This window comes from Coptis chinensis, chromosome 8, assembly GCF_015680905.1.
Source record: "Coptis chinensis isolate HL-2020 chromosome 8, ASM1568090v1, whole genome shotgun sequence".
NCBI lineage: Eukaryota > Viridiplantae > Streptophyta > Magnoliopsida > Ranunculales > Ranunculaceae > Coptis > Coptis chinensis.
The window spans coordinates 11,017,333-11,037,272 of NC_141463.1; the positions used below are offsets into that span (position 1 = coordinate 11,017,333).

At 36.6% G+C, this 19,940-nt stretch overlaps 2 protein-coding genes across 15 annotated transcripts; one reads left to right on the forward strand and one right to left on the reverse strand.

The window, feature by feature from the left end:
• Positions 1–1,132: 1,132 nt before the first annotated feature.
• LOC147479920 (disease resistance protein RGA2-like) lies at positions 1,133–9,933 on the forward strand. 12 transcript variants are annotated; one of them, XM_086576596.1, is made up of 8 exons: positions 1,133–4,633; positions 5,210–5,384; positions 5,972–6,062; positions 6,811–7,305; positions 7,464–7,966; positions 8,752–8,934; positions 9,023–9,306; positions 9,387–9,933. In XM_086576596.1, the coding sequence occupies exon 1, from the start codon at positions 1,212–1,214 to the stop codon at positions 4,608–4,610; it is 3,399 nt and encodes a 1,132-aa protein (XP_086432722.1). In that variant the 5' UTR covers positions 1,133–1,211; the 3' UTR covers positions 4,611–4,633; positions 5,210–5,384; positions 5,972–6,062; positions 6,811–7,305; positions 7,464–7,966; positions 8,752–8,934; positions 9,023–9,306; positions 9,387–9,933. The 12 variants fall into 12 exon arrangements, with proteins under 12 accessions (XP_086432722.1, XP_086432724.1, XP_086432725.1 ...); XM_086576598.1 differs by having other exon boundaries at positions 9,027–9,306; XM_086576599.1 differs by having other exon boundaries at positions 5,246–5,384.
• A 3,206-nt stretch (positions 9,934–13,139) lies between these two features.
• On the reverse strand, positions 13,140–18,451 carry LOC147479921 (uncharacterized). Of its 3 annotated transcripts, none has more exons than XM_086580066.1 (9): positions 18,309–18,451; positions 17,822–18,091; positions 17,645–17,717; positions 16,980–17,055; positions 16,799–16,879; positions 16,399–16,532; positions 14,861–15,110; positions 14,141–14,204; positions 13,140–14,026 (listed from the first exon to the last, which is right to left on the reverse strand). In XM_086580066.1, exons 2-9 carry the CDS (start codon positions 18,060–18,062, stop codon positions 13,398–13,400), a joined length of 1,548 nt encoding a protein of 515 aa, XP_086436192.1. In that variant the 5' UTR covers positions 18,063–18,091; positions 18,309–18,451; the 3' UTR covers positions 13,140–13,397. The 3 variants fall into 3 exon arrangements, with proteins under 3 accessions (XP_086436192.1, XP_086436191.1, XP_086436190.1); XM_086580065.1 differs by having other exon boundaries at positions 13,140–14,020; positions 17,645–17,726; XM_086580064.1 differs by having other exon boundaries at positions 17,645–17,726.
• Positions 18,452–19,940: the final 1,489 nt, after the last annotated feature.

The window sequence follows — 19,940 nt, forward strand, 5'->3', positions numbered from 1 at the left end:
AATGCAAAATTGCTGAAACATTCTGATATGTGTTCATACTTTTTTATAATATTGTCTTTCTCCTAAGATGTCGAACCTGTAAAATACAAAATAGCAGTCTTCAAAAAGCATCTGATTTGCTTTGTACCCCTTCTCAGATGAGATGAGTGAAAATGATTTTTGTATTTCTCATGTTTTTGTAGAAGTTGAGACTCTTCACATACTTAGAAGGGAGAGATTACTACGCTTAAGTATGTTTGTTATAGCTTAATCAGTAGTTCTCAACATTGTGGAGCTTCTGGTGTCATTTTTTGTATGAAATTCAATATTCGATGTTTGTACCTTTCTCTGCAAACGGAGATGGAAAATTGTGTTTTCAGAATCAGCTGAACTAATGATTTTTCAATCTATTACCCTTGTGGATTCTTGATGAGAGTTGAGACACCATAATCTGAGTTTTCTAGGAAGGGTGGGTGGGTTTGTTGGATTTTCTATAGTTTCATCGAAACACCAATTAAATTTGTAATCTGAACAAGTTTATAGGTGATTAAAAATACCAAATAGATTAATCGGAAAAATCGATTTGAAATTTTATCTTCTGTTGAAGCTTGTGTCACTAACAGAGAAGAGAAGTCCAAACAAAGCAAGTAGCGTTAATTAATTACTAGAGTTGTTGTTGTTATTGTTGTTTGTGTTATGTAATGGAAACAGAGAACAGACATTTCAAGAAAATATGTGCCTGGGGCTCTTTGCTCAAAGGCCTCTGGCAAGTGTTCCTCGATCTTGTTCCGATTATGGAGTCAAACATTAAGTCCGAGTAATAATTCATATGGTAAGAAGCAGCAGGACCAAAGGGTATATCGTATATGTTGCAGTCCGGCAGAATCATTTGACCTCCAAGCGAAGTATTCTTGCGTTGAGCACAAAGCGAACTATTCTTTCGTCTTTTACTAAACAATAACATATCATAAGCACCATGCAAAAACTTATGGCTTACTGAAAGCATATCTTGCCGGGAGGCACAAAGCGAAGTATTCTTTCGCCTTTTACTAAAGATTACTATTCAAACGTGAATAAACGTATGCCATCATTATGTGCATGATGTTCCTTTCGTCTGTTTCAAACATGCAAGTGTCCAATAAGTTATTTATACAAGTGTCTGTGCGATATCTTTCTCTCATACTTCCAATAAACTAAACACAAAAATTACACCATCACCCCTTCACTACGATATGGCCGATGTACTTGTTTCTCCCATTGTTGAACTACTTTTTTCCAATTTAACTTCTTTCATCAGGACCGAGTTTGGTTCACTATATGGTGTGAAGAAGGACTTGGAGAAACTCTCCATCACTTTGGACACTGTTCGATCTGTCCTTGACGACGCCGAGACGAAACAGATCAAAGACAAGCTGATTGGAGATTGGCTAAGAGAGCTCAAGGGTGCTGCTTATGAAGCCGAAAACATCATGGATGATTGCGCATTAGAATTTCAACGCACCGAGTCAGAGGCTGGGGAGCCGAGTTGTGGGAAGCAAGTAAGTAACTCCCTCTCAACTTGTTTTGATTTCAAACAACTTGTGTTTCGTCACAAAGTGGGAAAAAGAATTAAAGAACTCAGGGAAAAATTTGATGATATTGCTGCCGAAAGGCTCAAGTTTCATTTATTGAGTGGTGTACTTAAAGAGGATGGTGGTACAGAGTTAGGTCCCGACCGAGAAACTAGCTCTAAACTAACTGAACCAATAGTTTATGGGAGAGATGAGGACAGAGAAATTATTGTGAAGATACTACTAGACAATGCGAAGAGTCATAGTAATCTTTCCATCTGTCCTATACTTGGAATTGGTGGCTTGGGAAAGACCACCCTTGCTCAATTGATCTATAATGATGTGAGAGTTGTAGATCAATTTAATACCAGAATTTGGATTTGTATCTCTGATGATTTCAGCCTCAAAAGAGTTGCAAAAATGATTATAGAATTTCTTTCTGAAAGAGGCTGTGATCTTGCAGAGATAAATCCTATGCAAAACTACCTCGAAAAATTATTAAAGAACAAGAAGTTTTTGCTTGTATTGGATGATGTATGGGACCCTGATCGGGAGAGGTGGAATAAAATAAAACATCTTCTCACATGTGGAGATGAAGGAAGTTCAATCATTGTAACAACTCGTCTCCCGACAGTGGTAGAATCTATACGTTTCCAAACATTTGTAGACTCTACCACATGCATCATTAATCCAACACATGAACTCAGTTTTCTACCAAAGCATGATTGTTGGCTTCTATTCAAGCAATATGCGTTTGGTATGGAGAACGATGAGATCACTCCAAACTTGAGAAAAATGGGTGAGGAGATTATAAGCAAGTGTGGAGGTGTACCACTTGCTGTAAAGGCACTAGGAAGCTTGTTACACTCCAGAAATGATGAATTTTGGAGATGTGTAAGAGACAGCGAAATTTGGACTCTTCAAGAACATGGGGAGAATACCATCTTACCTGCATTGAGATTGAGTTACAACCATTTGCCTCCAATTTGGAGGCAGTGTTTTGCATTTTGCTCCATATATCCAAAAGATTATACGATGGAGAAGGAAAAATTGATCCATCAATGGATGGCAAATGGTTTTATCCAATCTAGTGGAGGGATAGAGGTGGAAGACATCGGTGGCGAAGTTTTCAACGAGTTACTGAGGCGCTCTTTCTTCCTGCAAGACATGGATGAAGATGTAACTTTGCCAAAAAACGTTACGAAGTTTAAGATGCACGATCTCATGCACAATCTTGCATGCTCAGTTATGGTCAATGATTGTTTGTCTCTGAAAATTGGTGAGATAAGGGATGTTCCTCAGAAGGCACGACATGTATCGGTGACATATGATTCGGCACCATCACAAGCAACTCTAAACACAATTTTTAAATCCCAATCATTCTGCCGCACAATCCTTTTCCAGCACTGTGCAACCAATTCCCTTTTAGAGCTCTTTGTATCAAGGCTTTCACAACTTGAGTACTTAAGAGTGCTAGATCTCAGCAATTTATGGACCTTCAGTAGTCTACCACCTATTTTCGGTCGTTTAAAGCACTTGAGGTATCTCAACCTCAGTAACATGAACATTGCATCACTACCCAAATCCATCTGTAACCTAAGAAACCTGCAGATACTAGTGCTAAGCTCCAACTTCAAATTAACAATTTTACCACCATCAATCGGAAACTTGAAACAGTTGAGGTGCCTTGATCTGTATCAAGTTGGAATCAGGGTTTTACCTGAATCTATTTGCTGCCTAACAAATTTACAAACCCTTAACCTAGAGAAATGTCGCAATCTTAAAATGTTGCCGAAGAACTTGAGCAAAATGAGGAAGCTCAGAAAACTAGTGATTGGCAGTGACATTTACATTCACATTAACATTGAGGATCCAGTGTTGACTCACATGCCATTGGGAATTGGTGAATTGACTTGCCTCAAGCAGTTAAGTACGTTTGTGGTAAGTCAACTTAGTGACTCTGCTGGTATCCAGGAGTTGGAAAAGCTAGACCATCTTGAAGGAGAATTAACCATAATTGGGATTCAGAATGTGCTTGATCACAGGGATGCTTACAAAGCCAACTTAAGGAGTAAGAAGAGCCTTTTAAATCTAAACCTACGGTGGCCGGTTGGTGGGTCTGACGTTGAAATTGAATGCAACAACAGCAAAGAGGTACTAGAAGCACTCCAGCCTCACTCGAACATCGAAGAGTCGTTTATTTATGGGTACCCAGGTGCGATGTTGCCTGGTTGGGTAGGGTCTTCTACCGCACTCCCAAAACTGACTTTTCTTGGACTTTATAACATGCCTAACGTGGAAGGATGGTCTTCAGAATGTCTGCTACTCCCTTCTTGCCTCCAAATTTTGGATCTTTATAATTGCCCCAAATTGATATTACCCACGCCACTGCCGTCTTCTATTACGAGATTATCTGTGGGGAAAGGCAACGATCCTTCGCTCGAGTCGGTGGAAAATCTACACAATCTTTCTTACCTTCGGATTACGGGATTTGATGAAGTGGAAACTCTTCCAGAAGCACCTCTTCGAAACCTTACGCGTCTGCAAGAATTGGAGATCTACGATTGCGACAAACTGAAAAGGCTTCCTACGGAACTTGAAAACCTTTCGACAGTTACGATATTGTTTATTGTGAATTGTGGAGGTTTGGAATCTCTGACGGAGGGATTACGAAACCTGACTTCTCTCAAGGAATTGAGGGTAGGCGAGTGCCTGAGTCTAAAATCTCTATCTGAATCTTCGCTGCAACATCTAATAGCCCTCCAGATATTGAAAATTTGGGATTGTCCAGAATTGGAAATCATGTCGGTTGATTTTCAGCACCTCATTTCCCTTGAATATATACAGTTGGTTTGGTTGCCTCAGTTGACGTCTTTACCAGAGGAAATACAGCATACCCGTAGACTTCAAACTCTTGAAATTAAGGGTTGCGAGAATTTGAGAAAGTTACCAGAGTGGCTGCTAGAGCTTCCAGCACTAACTTCGCTTAGTGTCATCGAATGTGATCCAGAGCTACATAGAAGATGCGAGGACTGGAACAGGATTCCCCTCCTTCGAGTCGAGAATCGTGTTGAATTATGAAACCATCAAAACCAATGATTAGGGTAAGTTACTTATCTCATTCTAAACTTTGATTAACCGCATAATGTTCTCTTGACTTTATTGTTAATTTTGTCACCAAAGTTACTTATATGTTAGGAATCAATCCTGGGAGCATGCATGTTCTAACAATAACAGTTAATTTTCAACATATTGATAGTTTCATATTGTTTCTTCACATATTTTTTTTTTGGCAATTTAATCTGTATCTGAGGCTTTAGTCCTATGGTTTTGCTCCCACTCCCTCACCGCTTTTTTTTTTTTTTCAAGTTCTGCTCTTGTTACATTTACACGGGTGCCTATACTCTGTGTCCGTGTGTGAGTGTTGATGTTACATTGGTTCTGATATTTGGTTGTGTTTTTATGTTTCCTCTTTACACCACACATTATATCTACGTTTCACTAATTCTCTATATGTTCCTATCACATTTGTGAGCATGTTGATATTTCATCCATCTCACGGATTTGCTCTAATTTCATATCAGATAATTTGCCAAAGTATAAAACCCTTTGGAAGCCTTTTCTATGTAGTGAAAACTTTGTATTGCCAATTTAACTTGTTAAACCTATTATTTGTCCAGAGTTGGAAATAATCAGACAATATTCATATGTGAAAGGTGGAAAGCCAGCACTGGACCCAGTTGATGAAGTATGACTTATTTTCTTAGGAAGTGAACTAAAGAATTTTGGAAAGCAAGAAGCACAAGTGCACTCAAAATACTCGTGATCTTATTCTTATTCATTTGCGTGTATAAGGTAAATCTCATTTCAAATTGTGTAAGACAACTATGATGGTCTATTGCATGCCGTCCCTAATTACTCAGTCTGTGGGTTTATTTGTTTACCCAGTAGCAGTGCCATGAGTAATCAGCTGTGCTATCATGTCCAGTATATCAATGTATGTTTTGCAATTGATGTAGCTGATTTCGAGCTAGTGAAAGAAATCAGAACTTTACTGATTGTAAAGCAATGGAATATGCATTGCTTGTCGCACATAGTACGTAGACAACCAAATTAAAGTACCATTTAGCCTATTGAAATAATTTTCTTTCCAAGAAATTGAGAGTACCATTTAGCTAATCCGTAATCAGGTGGAATTTGTAGTTCACCAGTATTTTCTTCTTTCTTTCTTTTGTTGCAAAACTGCAAGCAGTGTTTGTCTGTATATCATGAAGTACCATCGTAGGCATTAGATCCTTACAGTACACTTGGTAGCTTTACAGCCTCACACTTCAATGCGTCTTTTATTCCTATTCTCGATTTTTATTTATTTCCTCCCCCCCCCCCACTCCTGATTCTTATATAATAATTAGATCCTTACAGTACACTATGATGGCTTTCAGGTTGGTCGAGATTGTTTTGAACAAGATGATTGTTATTTAAACGCCAGCTCAAGTGCCATACCAACAATGTTTATGTACATCAACACATAAGGTATATGAAACTACGATCAAGTGTATTGCATACATATGAAACTCCTAGGTCATGCATTGTAACTTTCATTTCTGTGTATTTTTCTCCTCGGATAGGAGAACTTGTTTGTGACGTCTCTCTTTTTCTGGAAATAGACACAAACAACTTGAATTGTATGTCCAGCCTTCTTTATTTTGGAAATTCTATCTCCATTATATAAATATTGGTTTTTGTTAATCTTTCAAGTTAAAAGATGTACCCTTACAATTATGTTAAACCATGAAAAACATTTGTTCTCACCTTCCCTCCCTAACTTCCTTAGAACTATGGAGTCTACGAGCTATGATGCTAATTGTTGAGGCGCTGTCAGAAGTTCGGCCTTGTTTTCATCATTATTGTTGTCTGTTAGTTTCTAATTTTATTGATGCATCAGCATATCTGACATTGACAACTTCCTGTGGATTTGAACAATCATATATACTGAGATGTATAATCACTGGAAAAACCTTGAAAAACCTTTTTTCAAGGTTTCTCTTTCAAGTATCAAATTATCTTTATTGCTGCTATTATTACAGTGTTATTATTTTACTATTTTTTTTATCTTTGTCGTTTTAAGTTTTATGGCTACAAGTGAAATTAGCTTTTCTGTATAACTGAGTAAAGAATAAAAAGTAATGATTGTCACGAATTGCCAAACACTCAAGTTTTTGTCTCCTTAATAAGATTGCTTATATATCAAGGTCTTTTATGATTGTCATGGTTTTTGTAGGAGATGACTATTCAATCAAAGTTTGGAATTACAAATTGCATCGCTGTCTGTTTACACTTCTTGGACACCTCGAATACATTCGAGCTGTCCAATTCCACCATGAGTCACCTTGGATTTGTAGTGCAAGGGATGATCAGACTATCAGAATATGGAATTGGCAGTCACGCACTTGTATTACTGTCTTAACTGGACATGTTCATTATGTAATGTGCGCAGTTTTTCATCCTAAAGAAGATCTGGTTGTATCGGCTTCCTTGGATCAAACTATCCGTGTCTGGGACATAGGTGCCTTGAGGAAGAAGACAGTATCTCCAGCAGATGACAGTCTTCGACTTAGTGAAATGAGCTCAGATATGTTTGGGTGTGTAGATGCTGTGGTCAAGTATGTATTGGAAGGTCATGAACGTGGAGTCAATTGGGCTTTGTTTTATCCCACCCTTCCTTTGATTGTCTCTGGCACAGATGATCGTCAAATTAAATTATGGAGAATGAACGGTATATTCATTTGTTAATTTTAGTGTTGATGTTTTTTTTTTGGTTTGTTGTTCTGGATGTTATTATTAACATAAATATGATTTGTTTTGGAAGTAATTATTGTTGGGCGTGGGGTATCCTTCACAAATAAGCAAGTTGCATTTTTTTTTTCTCTCCAGATATGAAAGCTTGGGAGGTGGAGACATTGCGAGGGCATACAAACACCGTCTCTTGTGTAATGTTCCATGCAAAGCACGATATTATTGTCTCCAATTCCGAGGATAAAAGTATGTGTGTGGGATGTCACAAAGAGGATTGGTATTCAGACTTTCCGTAGGGAGCATGATCGGTTTTGGGTTCTTGCATTCCATCCAGAAATGAACCTTATAGTTGCTGTCTTTAAGTTGGAGAGAGAAAGGAATGCCTTTTCAGTGAGTGGCGTTTTGTTGTACTATGTGAATAGTTCTTTGTGAGGGAGTCCGTTTCTCTGCTTGGTGAACATTAGGTTTTGCAAGAATTTGAGAAAGTTACCGGAGTGACTGCTACAGCTTCCCGCCTCAACTTCGCTGTGCGTCATCGAATGTCATCCACAACTATATAGAAGCGAGGACTGGAACCGGATTCCCCACCTTCGAGTCGAGAATCATGTTGAATTGTGAAACCATCAACACCAATGTTTAGGGTAAGTTTCTTATCTCATTCTATACATAATTTTCTAAACTTTCATTGATTGCATAATGTTCTCTTGACTTAATATGTTTTCTAAACCATCAACACCAATGTTTAGCCTTTTATTGTTGATTTTGTCACCAAAGTTACTTATATGTTAGGAATCAATCCTGGGTGTATGTTCTAACAATAACAGTTAATTTTCAACATATTCGAATGTGTTTTATCTCTTTTGTTGGTTAATAATGACAATTTCATATTGTTTCTTCACATAAATGGCTACCTGACTTAGATTTGAGATTTCACATTTTTTTTTCGGCAATTTTAATCTGTATCTGAGGTGGAATACGTGTGATATGATCTTTTAGTCCTATGGTTTATTTTGCTCTCCCTTATAATCAGCTATGTTAATCTGTTACCAAACCCAAGCTCCTCATATTTGAGCTCATTGGCTGCGGCCCGTTTGTAAACCATCAAACACTAACTGGAACACCAGGCCTATAAAAAAAAAATTCTGGTCAAGAAATTGAGAACATCATTTAGCTAATCTGTGATCAAGTGGAATTTGTAATTCGCTAGTATTTTCTTATGTCTTTCTTTTGTTGCAAAAGTGCAAGCATTGTTTTGAACTTTTTATGTATATCATGAAGTACCATAATATGTTTTAGATTCTACAATACACTTGGTAGCTTTACAACCTTACGCTTGAATGCGTCTTTTATTCCTATTCTCGATTGTGTTATTTTTTTTTTTTCTTTCACTTTCCTGATTCTGATAGTGATTTATAATGTCTGTTAGTGTCCTTAATGTGAGGGAATTTGTGTGCCACATGTAAATGCCAAAGCATAAGGTTAAAGTGGGGTCTGCTTTTAAAAGAGCTATTTTTCAATTTGGAAAGTCTGACAATTGATGAACTGAGCGCTAGTTGCACCTTTGATTGATCCAACTCCAGCAGGCCAAATGTAGATGGAGTTTGTTCAGGTCAGTTCATCTCATATGTTTTCTTCTTTGAACCAGCATTTGAAGTCCTAACCAACTGGGGTTCTATCAATTGTCCCTTCTGAACTAGGTAGAAATTACAGATATCTCAAGGAAGAGCATCTTGATGAAGACTGCAGTTCATAATTCTTTGCTTGAGACCCTTTGGCTAGTGTCTCCGTACCTCATTCAGATGAAACCGAAGATTTAAGTCCAAGGTACTCACTCATCGAAAGCAGGACATTTGCATCCCCTGAGCGGTCAGTTTGTGCCACAGGTTCTTTGCATCCTCAGGCTTTCCATGCCTGCCGTGTTGAGACAGAGGAATGTGTGACGTAACTTTGGCAGGCCAATATTCAGATAAAGTTAGTTAAGGTCAGTTTGTCTTCTCCATTTCCTTTCTATAACCAAAACTCTAGTCTCATCTAACAGAGGATCTTTTGTTATTAATGTAGTTTGTATTGTATTAAATGTCACTGCTCAAGGGCTTCTGGCAAGTGTTCCTCTACCTTGATTGGATTATGGAGTCAAACATCAAGTCCAAGGTGGCAATTCACCTGGTAAAAAGTTGCAACACCAGGGAGTAATCATGTTCAGTCCCCATCCCATAGAATTCCTTTGACCTCATCCTGTGTGCTACCGGACTTCATCCAAGCAGGCGCAATCCGACTTCATCCAAGAGCCAATACTGTCAGTCTGACCTATTCTGAAGTGGCTGTTGACTATCAACCTGAAGATTTACCATATGCATTTGAGGCGATGGAAGATTATCAAAGATCAAGACCATCCAACAAGCACTTTCTGTTGTGGCAAGATGTGGTGAAACTATGTTTCTTATGTACAAATGTTTTGATTTGTAAACTTTTTACTAGAAAGGATTGTGCATGGTATTCTTTAGCATAGTTATGGTATAATTGTTGAGACATTACTGAGCTTGACAATGCTTTCGCACATCCATGAACTAAATTTTTTCGCATCCTATAAATCTATATTAAGATATAAGGTGTTCAATTCTTCTGATAACCATCATATACACAGTAGCTCGGGCGTTCAGCTTAATAGCCTATGTAGTGTAGAGGATCTTGTTTTTTTTCCATGATATAGTGTAGAGGATCTAAACTCTAAAGTAAACACATCTACTTACTCACAAAAAAAATTGGCTACAGTGGATTTTAATGCAATTTGTGGTCACATAAGAATGAATCTCAGTCTTTTCCAGTAACTTTCATTTGCTCTTTACTCAAAATCGCATTCTGATTCCACCATTGACCTTTCCAATAATCTTAAGGGAGGCATACCTCAAGAACTAACCAAGCTTGTGACGGACTCATATAGTCAGTGAACAACATCATTCAATCATCTGTAATATTTGTACATCGTTGTTGAAAATCTTTTTGTTTCAGCCTTACAAGTTACTGAAAAATATATAATTAACATATAAACACACAAAACACACACCCACACGGCCACACATACAGAGATGGAATCAATTTTCCAAGGTAGTTATTCATCATGAGATTCTCAAAGTTTTACAAGAGTATATTATAGACAGACTGCTCTAATGGTATATGATGATACAACGTCTATTTTGTGCTTGACGCTGGCCTGCTAAACGAACAAACACTGTCTGCACAGAATACACAACATACGTGGCCGATTTTTAAGAGCTCGAATCATCGCTTGTGCTTGTGCTTGTGCTTGACGCATCGGTTTTTTTCAAATCTTTAAACCGGTCGCTTTAACATCTTTAAAAAACAATAGAAAAATATTAGGAGGGATTGATTATAATTTTAGTAACGTGATTGAGATTTTCTAAATTATTTTAAATAATATGAAAACTAATTCTAATTTCAGTGTGGTGAGTGAGTTTTTTTTGTAAATTACTTAAAACGGAGAGAACTGATGGGAATAATTGAAAAAGGTGTTTCTAAATTGTAAAACATAAGAGATTAGAAATAGCCTATTTGATTGAGAAGTGTGGTTCCTCATAACCTGGATATCATATAGTGTAGAGATATCATTATCATTGTTTGAAAACTAAAGGAGGCAAACCTGGGACAAATATATTTCTGCTTGTAAATTGTGAGGCACGAATTCTTACCATAGTTTTACGACCACAGCGATGGTGCCGACAAAATTTTCAATCTAAACGAGTTGCTTTTGTATAAGAGGGAATGGTGATGATTATGTTTGAGTAATGCGTGTAATTTAATTTTAAATTATTTTCTCCCCAGGGATAAATCAGCGAACAAATACGTTGTTGCCAAAAAAAAATAAAAGAGTAAATTGTTGCCCAAAAGAAAAACATAAATCCTCCATGGAGATCCATAATATTACAAACAGTCACACAGCAAACTTAGAATACATAATGAGGAGAAGGTGCATATATTACTTGCTAATCACACAAGAACCTACAAACAAACACACAGCAAACACTTCATTTAGGCCTCCGCATGGCTCTCTTGTTCCAACCTCCTCCTACCTGTAATTGCAAAAAAATCACCAAGCCTTGAGTTTTACCAGGTAAGACAACCAGTAATCTAAGTTCAAGTGGAGTCTCCAAAACCTATGCTCCAGCGAAAGAAAAAACATGGCAAAATGGGAATGTTGTGTCACAATAAACATGGTAAAACCTTACGAATTTTGAAATTATGATAGAAGTCATGAGCGAATTGATCACTGTTAAGTGTTAACAAACAAATAACAACTGCCCGTAACGGAAATGTAGCTGTGCAGAGTGCACACCTTTTTCTAGTTTCAAGGGACAGACAATTGGAGAAAAAGAGTGAAATCATGAGCAAGAAACTATACAGGGTGCCCATACCTGACCATGCACGTATAAATATGTCGAGTGAAGGTATGATGAAATTTAAAAGTGTACCTTACACATTGACTAACTCAGCTGCCAAGGAGCCCTTGTAAACATTTGTGATAGCTTCAGCAGTTTCAGAGACATCCCTCCTAATATTTAACAATGTAGATTCCATACTCTCTTTGTACTTTGAGACTGAATCAACTAGCATGAGCAATTCATGAGCACACTTCTGGATTTCTTCATCATTTTTCTTAATCAAATCCTGTAACTTCGCGCTAGAAGTCTGCCCAAATATTTATGGGAATATCAGTAAATACATCCTATTTCCCATATATTAATATATTATAATCGAAACAGAAATGATGTGAAACGAAATATACCTTCAGAAATTCATCTTCTTCTCGTTCCGTCTTATCCAATTTATGCATCTCCTGTTCAAGACCTTCAGTAATTCTTTTAGCTTCTGCAGAACACATGGATGCGTACTCCTGTATTTCCTTCTCCACTACACTTAGTTGAGATTCAACCCGAAATGGTGATTAACCATTGACAGAAGACTGGTATAAGGGTTTTATTTACTATGATACTTTTAGTTGAGACTGCTTAAAAAAAGCTAAATAGAGGAGTGGTACTAGAAATTTGATTAGAACTCAAATTCTTGAATGCCTAGCCAAATTTGGCAGGTCAAGATTCGGCAACCTAACCAGCTTAAGATAAAGATAATTTGGCAGGTCAAAGATTCAATGGAACATGAACAGAATGATATTACTCATAAAGAAAACAAAATCTCTTAACCAAGGTCTTAAAACAGCTGCTGTGAAGGCGAAACGACTGGGTCCATAACTTACCATTGTCAAGTTCATAAGATGATAAGAGTACCATTAAGTAGAAGAGAGAAACATAAATGAAAATACTGAACAAGAAAACATAACATTTAAAATTGTTGCCCTTATATAAAGTGATGTAAAAAAGAGCCCTAAACAACAGTTGACGACAATATTTGGAGACAATTAACCATCAAAAAAGTGTAGAGGCCATTCTGTAAGGACCATCAAGGTCATGCAAGGGATGTATCCATTACAAGTTTATGACCACTTTTTAACCTTGGTTAGAACTAACAAAAGGACATTACAGGTGCCTATCTTGCAAGTCACGCTAGTGAGTTTCGAGAACAGCCTCAAGCACGTGGGGGAGAGTGCACAACCATTGAGCCAATGATTCATGTCCTACAATTTGACAATTTCTCTGAGCTATATAGGCACGTGTCATTTTGTGTTTTTTATGTTAAAGAGATAGAAACATTGTTCAAGTTGGCCCAAGAAACTTGATACGTAGGCAACTCTTATCCCAAGAAAAAATACAGACATTCCCTATCAACCACAACATCAAGTCATCGACCACAAAATATACAAACCTCTACAGTTCCTTAATATAAAAAACTAATGGCCCCCAATCAAATTCTTAACACAGATGTAATGTTTATAGAAAAGGTTACACTACAACTTAATTCCCAGTAAAATTTGATGCAAAGATTTGACAGTACATGGTACAGGTAGCAATACACAGGGATCAGGGGGCAAACTCATCGCGTGAACAACTAGCCCAACTGTTAACGTCAAGAGAAGTATTTACGCTGTTTACTTTCTGCTGTTTACTTTCTACGGTGACGGTGGTGATCTTGCCTGTCATTCCTCCTAGACGGGAAATCAGAGCTCGAGTTATGATGACTACCGTAGGACCGACTCTCAGAATTGGCTGAGCTGAAACTCTGAGGAGACTGCAAAGTATTTAGTGATGCATGAGTTACAGGGCTGTTAGGACTATAACTAGGCGAATCGTCATGGACCAGAGGGTTCCACCTCCCTCTGTCTGTGCTCCTTGGTATTGGATAACCTCTCGGACTGTATGAATCACTTGCATAAGTCGGACTAAAACCACTGTACCTTGGTGTATCAAATCCAAGGTTGCAGCCTGGAGGGCCATCATCTCTACACTCTCGAGAACGTCTAGCATCACCGTAGTTCCCTGTATCTGATAAACGGTTGGGAAAGAGATGTATTCGGTTTCTAGATGCATCGAAACTGAAAGTGCCTGGTGAAGATGCCCAACGTATTTCATCCGCATTCTCTGGAATTGGTGCATTTATTCCTGGGAATTCAACGCTCATCTTCTTCTTTGGCTCAGGATTGTTGCTCGCACCTAGGATTTCTCCATCTTCTCCGTCCAAAGTTTCCTCAGCATAAATTGTGATCCCAGAAGGCTGGTCCTCATATTCTGGATCTAACAGATACAAATTAGAGTTGTTAGGAATGCTTTCCAGGAAGCAGAAAGCTGTAATGAATTACCATATAGTAAGAGAGAACAGTAGCTAATTACAGAGATAGATGCACTTACCAAAATAGCCTGGTGGATATCCAATTTCACGCATTCTGCGTAGCCAAGGAGGTGGGTCAAGCTCCTGAAGAATTACAAAATAAGGAAAACTTATTACATGGCTGGATCCACAAACAGTTGAGTTTATTGTACTGAACAATGGGAAGTTGCAAACTAAAGAGCTCAGGTCTAGAAGACATCAATGCCATAGGGTAAAGCTAGAATAACAGATGAAGAGTCTGAGACTGGGAGGCTGAGTATCTGACATATTGGTTTTGTTTTAAGGAAATGGAAGTTGTATAGCACAAAGACAAAAGATACAGAAATGGAAATTGTATAACACAAAGACAAAAAATACACAATCTTATCCGCTACAATCACCATCAATTTTTAAATAATAGGATAACAGACATGGCAGCATGTCCGATCTATATAGCAAAATATAGGCAATCGAGTAAAACTTCTCAAATGATGAGTCATTTCACAATTAAGGATCTTACGACAGGCAGATGCGAAACAAGGACATGATAGACATTATGACATCAGAGAGCATCTAATAGTAATCCGAATTGTGATAAATTATCATAATATAATTAACATTATTTAAAATGACTCTGTGGCCCTGCATGCCAATGTGCAGACGATAACACCGCAACTGCATCAAACAATCTGATTGAGGTATTTAGTTGTAGTCTTAAAGAACACCATAAACTTAAATGAGAGCATAAGAGAATTAATTACCCCAAGACCCAAGAATTGCCTCGTTTCAGAACTGAGGACACCCGGCCTTATCTCATCATACTTTCCACCATGAGAACTTTGATAATACCGAGGAGTGCTACGAGAACCAACAGTCTGGTTGCGTTTGGATTGGTGCTCTTTACGAGCATTGTCAACAGCAGCATTATCACGAGGCTTTCGACAGTCCTTTAATGAATGACTGTAGGATCCACAATTAAAACAACGAGACACTTCCTGTGTCTCTACCCCCCTACATAAGGATCAACATAATTGCATGGAGACTAATCAATAAACAAGAATACACTGGAAACGGTACAAATGTTAAAAATTAACCAGAAAGAGACCGTCAAAAGTTAATATCTTACGGTATACCAATTTGTTCACTATCAAGCATTACTAAGGGGAGTTTGGCAGCACTGAAATCATATATTATAAAAGCATGTATGGGTAACATTGCTTTTGTGCTACATAAAAGCAGAAAAATGGAAGTGAAAAATAATTGCTATTCGCTTCCTATAAAATGACTTTGAGAAGGATAAAATGAGAAACAGATTCTTTTCTTCTCTCCCACTAACCAAGAGTTTCTTGTTAGTAACCTCTTCTCACACAAATCTTGGTATCTTTCTATTCTAATCTTCATCCTACTTGGAAAAGACTTCCTATTCTTCTCTTCTAATTTATCTATTGATTTATTGAACGAAAACACCCCCCCCAACACCACACACACACATTTTTTCCAAGAAGAAATCATTCTCTGCAACTGGAAATTCGTTGTTTCCTCAATTTTCGTCCTCAAAAGCGGAATCCATCTCTCTTTTTCCATTTGAATAATGGAGAACGGTGATTCATCTTCACTTCTTTACCATGTAAACAATTCTTAGAACATCAAGTTGGTGACATTAATTGGTTAAATGATGGGGGTACTTTGTGATCTTAGAGAAGGAATCGATGTCTTATTTGTTCAAGTCACTCTGTGGCTATTGTTCCATTTAGATTATTTGACTATGACCAAGGCTTGAACAAGTAACCTAATTGTTTGCCAAAATAACTTTCTAAATTTTTAACTTTTAAGTTGGCATGTCACCAAACTAACTATTATCTTTTTCACTTCTGTTTGAAGTAGAAGTCAATAAACTTTAGGTTGCCAAACTCACCATTAAATAGTCAAGCAAGAAAAAAATTACGACAAATAGAAGTTTGTTGTGGAGACCACAAATATTATAAGCATGTGTTATATCGAAAGGAGCAGGGGAAAGCACAAATTATTTGACATACAAAATATTATAGTATTGTCCAATCTCATTTATGGAATTTAAGAAATGATAGCAATAGCAGCAAAAGAACAATAAAACAACCAGTATTATCCAAAAGAAAGCGGATGCAAGAACAGTTTAAGGTGCATACAAATATCAGATTCCAATAAGAGCATTGCAAAAATGTTCTCAACATGATCAGTGTCTTATCACATTCTCTTCTCATAAGTCATCATCAAATTGAAGAGAAAACATATTGATATTAACAGAAAGAAAAGGATGTACCCTTCCACATTAGTCGAGCTATCAGCTGAAGTCAAACCAAAGGCATATCCACGATCATAAGTAGGTACTGAATCACCGTCCAACGGGATAAAATTGTTTTGCTCTTTACTTGTTTGGTTGTCAATCCAGAACGACTTGCATGTAGAAGAGGATGAAATAAATGTACAGCTAATGGCAAGATCAATATCCAAGGAAAAATGTTCACAGTGCTACGTTACTGAAGTTGCTCAATGATTTAACAAACAAATATGCACACACACAAATCAGTGAATTTGTCTGATGGTACCATTTAATAAACAAATTCATACTGCCTTCGAGGCTTCCATACATCTGAGAACTGCCATTTGTTTGTCTAAGAAATGATGCATAAATGTATGTTGGATGCAACAAGGAAGCATACCACTGTTGAAGCATTCTCAACCCCAAAATGTAGTGCAGGAAAGAAAGTCTGTTCACCAGTTTCCATGATTTCATTTGGATCCTAACATGACAAAAAAATGAACCTTAGTACAGTACAATTGAAAATTGCAACAATGAAAATTGAAATAGACTTGCATTTCAATTTAGAAAGTTTCGGTTACATTGGTCGAGAAATTTTGCTGAGTATGCCACTTAGACCAGTGCTGTAAAAGCTCCTCAAGCTTCCTTTTGCTAGCTCTAAAAACAAGACCATAATAATCAATCAAAAAGAAGAAAGGAAAAATAAATAAAAGGAAAAATATTATTACAAATCAAAAGTGTCAGCAAAAAAGCTATATACATGTAGCAAAAAAACAGTATTTTACATGCAGTAGATAGTATTACGGACAATGTTAGATTGATGAATTAACACTTTCAACAAAGTACATATATATAACATGATGAAATTCTATTTTCCCATGTAACCCTCTAGAAAAATATACTTAGTAGAGACATTTTCTCACTAATTAAACACTACAGTAACATTTAGGGTGTTTCCTAGTTGGCGAAAATTCAAATTTCCAGAAAATCCACTAACTCCTACTATAGTCAAGTAGCAAAAGGTACGACGGTTTAAGAAATTTGTGTTTTCTGGAAAGTCTCATATCCTCTCATATCATAACGAGTCTTCTCCTTGTATTCATTGGAACATGGAGTCTAAGAAAATCAAACATGCTGCTAGCATACTACATTACTACCATAATCATTTTAAGTTGTGTCAAATTATAGGATGACAACTAGTACAAACTATATTTGATGATGAAGATAGAATTCTCCTATCCCATACCTTGTTAACGAATTATATACGACATGCACAGATGGTTCCTGATCAACATATGTCATCCGAGCCCGTTTAACACCTGATCTTGCTATAATGAAAATTAAGGAAGGAAGACATTACTGCCCAACATGCACATTGCATCATAAGAACAAAACCATACATCTCGAAACAACAACAGGATACGACTTTCATCTAAATCACGTCCATTCCCACTAATATTTTCCGCAGTCTTTATAGTTTCAACTAAACTACATCCCTCATTGTCAACCAAATCCATTGTCTGCACAAGTTGATCATCTTCAATTTCACCATCTTCTTTACCTTGTCCTATATTCTCCTCAGTCAGCTCGGTCGTAGTAATGTTGACTTCAATTTGTTCACTAATCATTTTCAGGTCGATAAACTCCTCAGTAGCCATGTTCATATACAACTCATCAAATCACAATAATAAGTCTGTACAAAAAAAAACGCCTCGTTAATAATAATGACAAGCTACTAGTAATTTTCTTTTAAACTGGTGGTAATGTTCAGCTAGGGTTTCTAATTACATTAACTAATACAAACAAATATATGTATACCTAAAAATTACTGTGATATAATATATATTTTTTTTTTCTTTTTTACTCTCTCAGTTAACATTAAGAAAAAGAAAATAACATTTTATAGTTACCTTTAAAGAAGCGGCTTTTTTTTTTTCAAAGTGAAGGGTCGGAATTTCGAAAAATGAATACGCGCTTGACAGAGGAAGCCTGAATGATGAGAGAGAGAGAGAGAGACGAGTTGAGATTTGAGATATTTTTCAATTGACAGTCACGTGTTTGTAATGTGATTTTCTAAGTGGGCTTAAATGCTGGATTGGAACGGTCTTTGACTAATTGACCAAACCGAAGTTAATTGGAGCTTTCTATAGAAACTAGCTAATCTGCCCGTCTTATGGCCGGGTTTACTATTTTTTTTTTTTTTTTCTCTATTTAGTATAAATGAAAAATAAACCCAAAAACCATAGGTAAAAGCCCTATGACGGGCTTGTTACATTATTATTTGTTAATTTGATTTTTTTTTCTTAGTAGATATGAAAATTAAATATTGTAACAACCATCAAGTCAATTTAAACAGAAATGGAAAAAAGATACATGAACTTTGTTGAAAAATGTGGGTTTGAAATGAGGAATATCTGCCAAAATGAATCTTTTTGGGCTTTTCTATCACTTGCTTAAAATGTTTGGTCCATTCAAACTTTCATAATACCTTTGTTTGTATGAAACACATATGTACTCATATTGTCTTGAGTGTTTGAAGTATAGAGACTGACCAACTATATTTATCAAAAGAAATAATGAATGGTTTCTAAAACTTGTGTTACTAACTATTGAAATCAAAATAATCAATACATCAAACAACAAATTACAAAAACAAACAAAGTGCATTTCAATGTGAGGGTGAAATCAAACTTGCTTTAGCAGCACCACATACAAATCTACTGTATAAGGGAAATTTTAAAATTACTCATTCGACTACAACATCAAATATAACTTAGTACACCAAGAACATTCACAAATATAGATAATTATTCCCCAGTATCTCGCACTCTATATATGGATTAGATTAGTAGTTATAGCTGGGGGTTTCGTAAGGGGATATCTATGTGTTGAAATTATGATGGTCATGCATAGTGGGGTGTGTTTGACGTCAAGTTAATCGACGTTGTGCTCAACTTTGCTCCATTTAAACTCCTCTTTGGTCGTTGCCGCTGTGAGCTTGATATTTAAGGAACTACTACATGTCATGACAAAAATAAGCACTAACGTTAGAAAATCGGCAGTCTTATAGCCATAGAATGGTCCATCCTAAACTTGGAAAATGAAATTCAATCCAAAGCTACATCACTATGTATATAAAGCAGCTCTTATTTCTGTACCTCATGATCGCCCTACCATTCTAACCTTCTTTGCTTTGACACCAAGTGAATATAAGAACTCAGTCGACATCATTAAGAGCAAAAAGAGGTTATGGGGTATATGATCGATAACAAATGGCAAGAAAAACTTACCAAAACTTCAAGAATAGAGAATGTTGTTTTTCGAATCTATACTTTCTCAGTATCAATTCCCAATATATAGTGCTAAATTTAAAAAGTACATGATTTTTTCACAAACTATTCAAATTGAGCCCAAAAGAGTTTGACATTGTTCAACTAAGGTTAATCAAAATAATTAAATAAGAGCAATGATTCAATAGAGTAATCACAATAAATCCAGTTACCAAGAATAAACTCAAATTGCAGCAAAACTATTATCACCTT

What these genes read in the sequence shown, in the direction of transcription:
- LOC147479921 (XM_086580064.1), bottom strand. Translation starts at nt 18,062, where the DNA reads ATGAACATGGCTACTGAGGAGTTTATCGACCTGAAAATGATTAGTGAA. An exon ending in TTGAGAATGCTTCAACAGTG is followed by an intron (nt 16,533 to 16,798) that starts GTATGCTTCCTT and finishes TCTACATGCAAG; the next exon opens with TCGTTCTGGATTGACAACCA. An exon ending in ATATCCACCAGGCTATTTTG is followed by an intron (nt 14,027 to 14,140) that starts GTAAGTGCATCT and finishes TGTATCTGTTAG; the next exon opens with ATCCAGAATATGAGGACCAG.
- LOC147479920 (XM_086576596.1), top strand. Translation starts at nt 1,212, where the DNA reads ATGGCCGATGTACTTGTTTCTCCCATTGTTGAACTACTTTTTTCCAAT.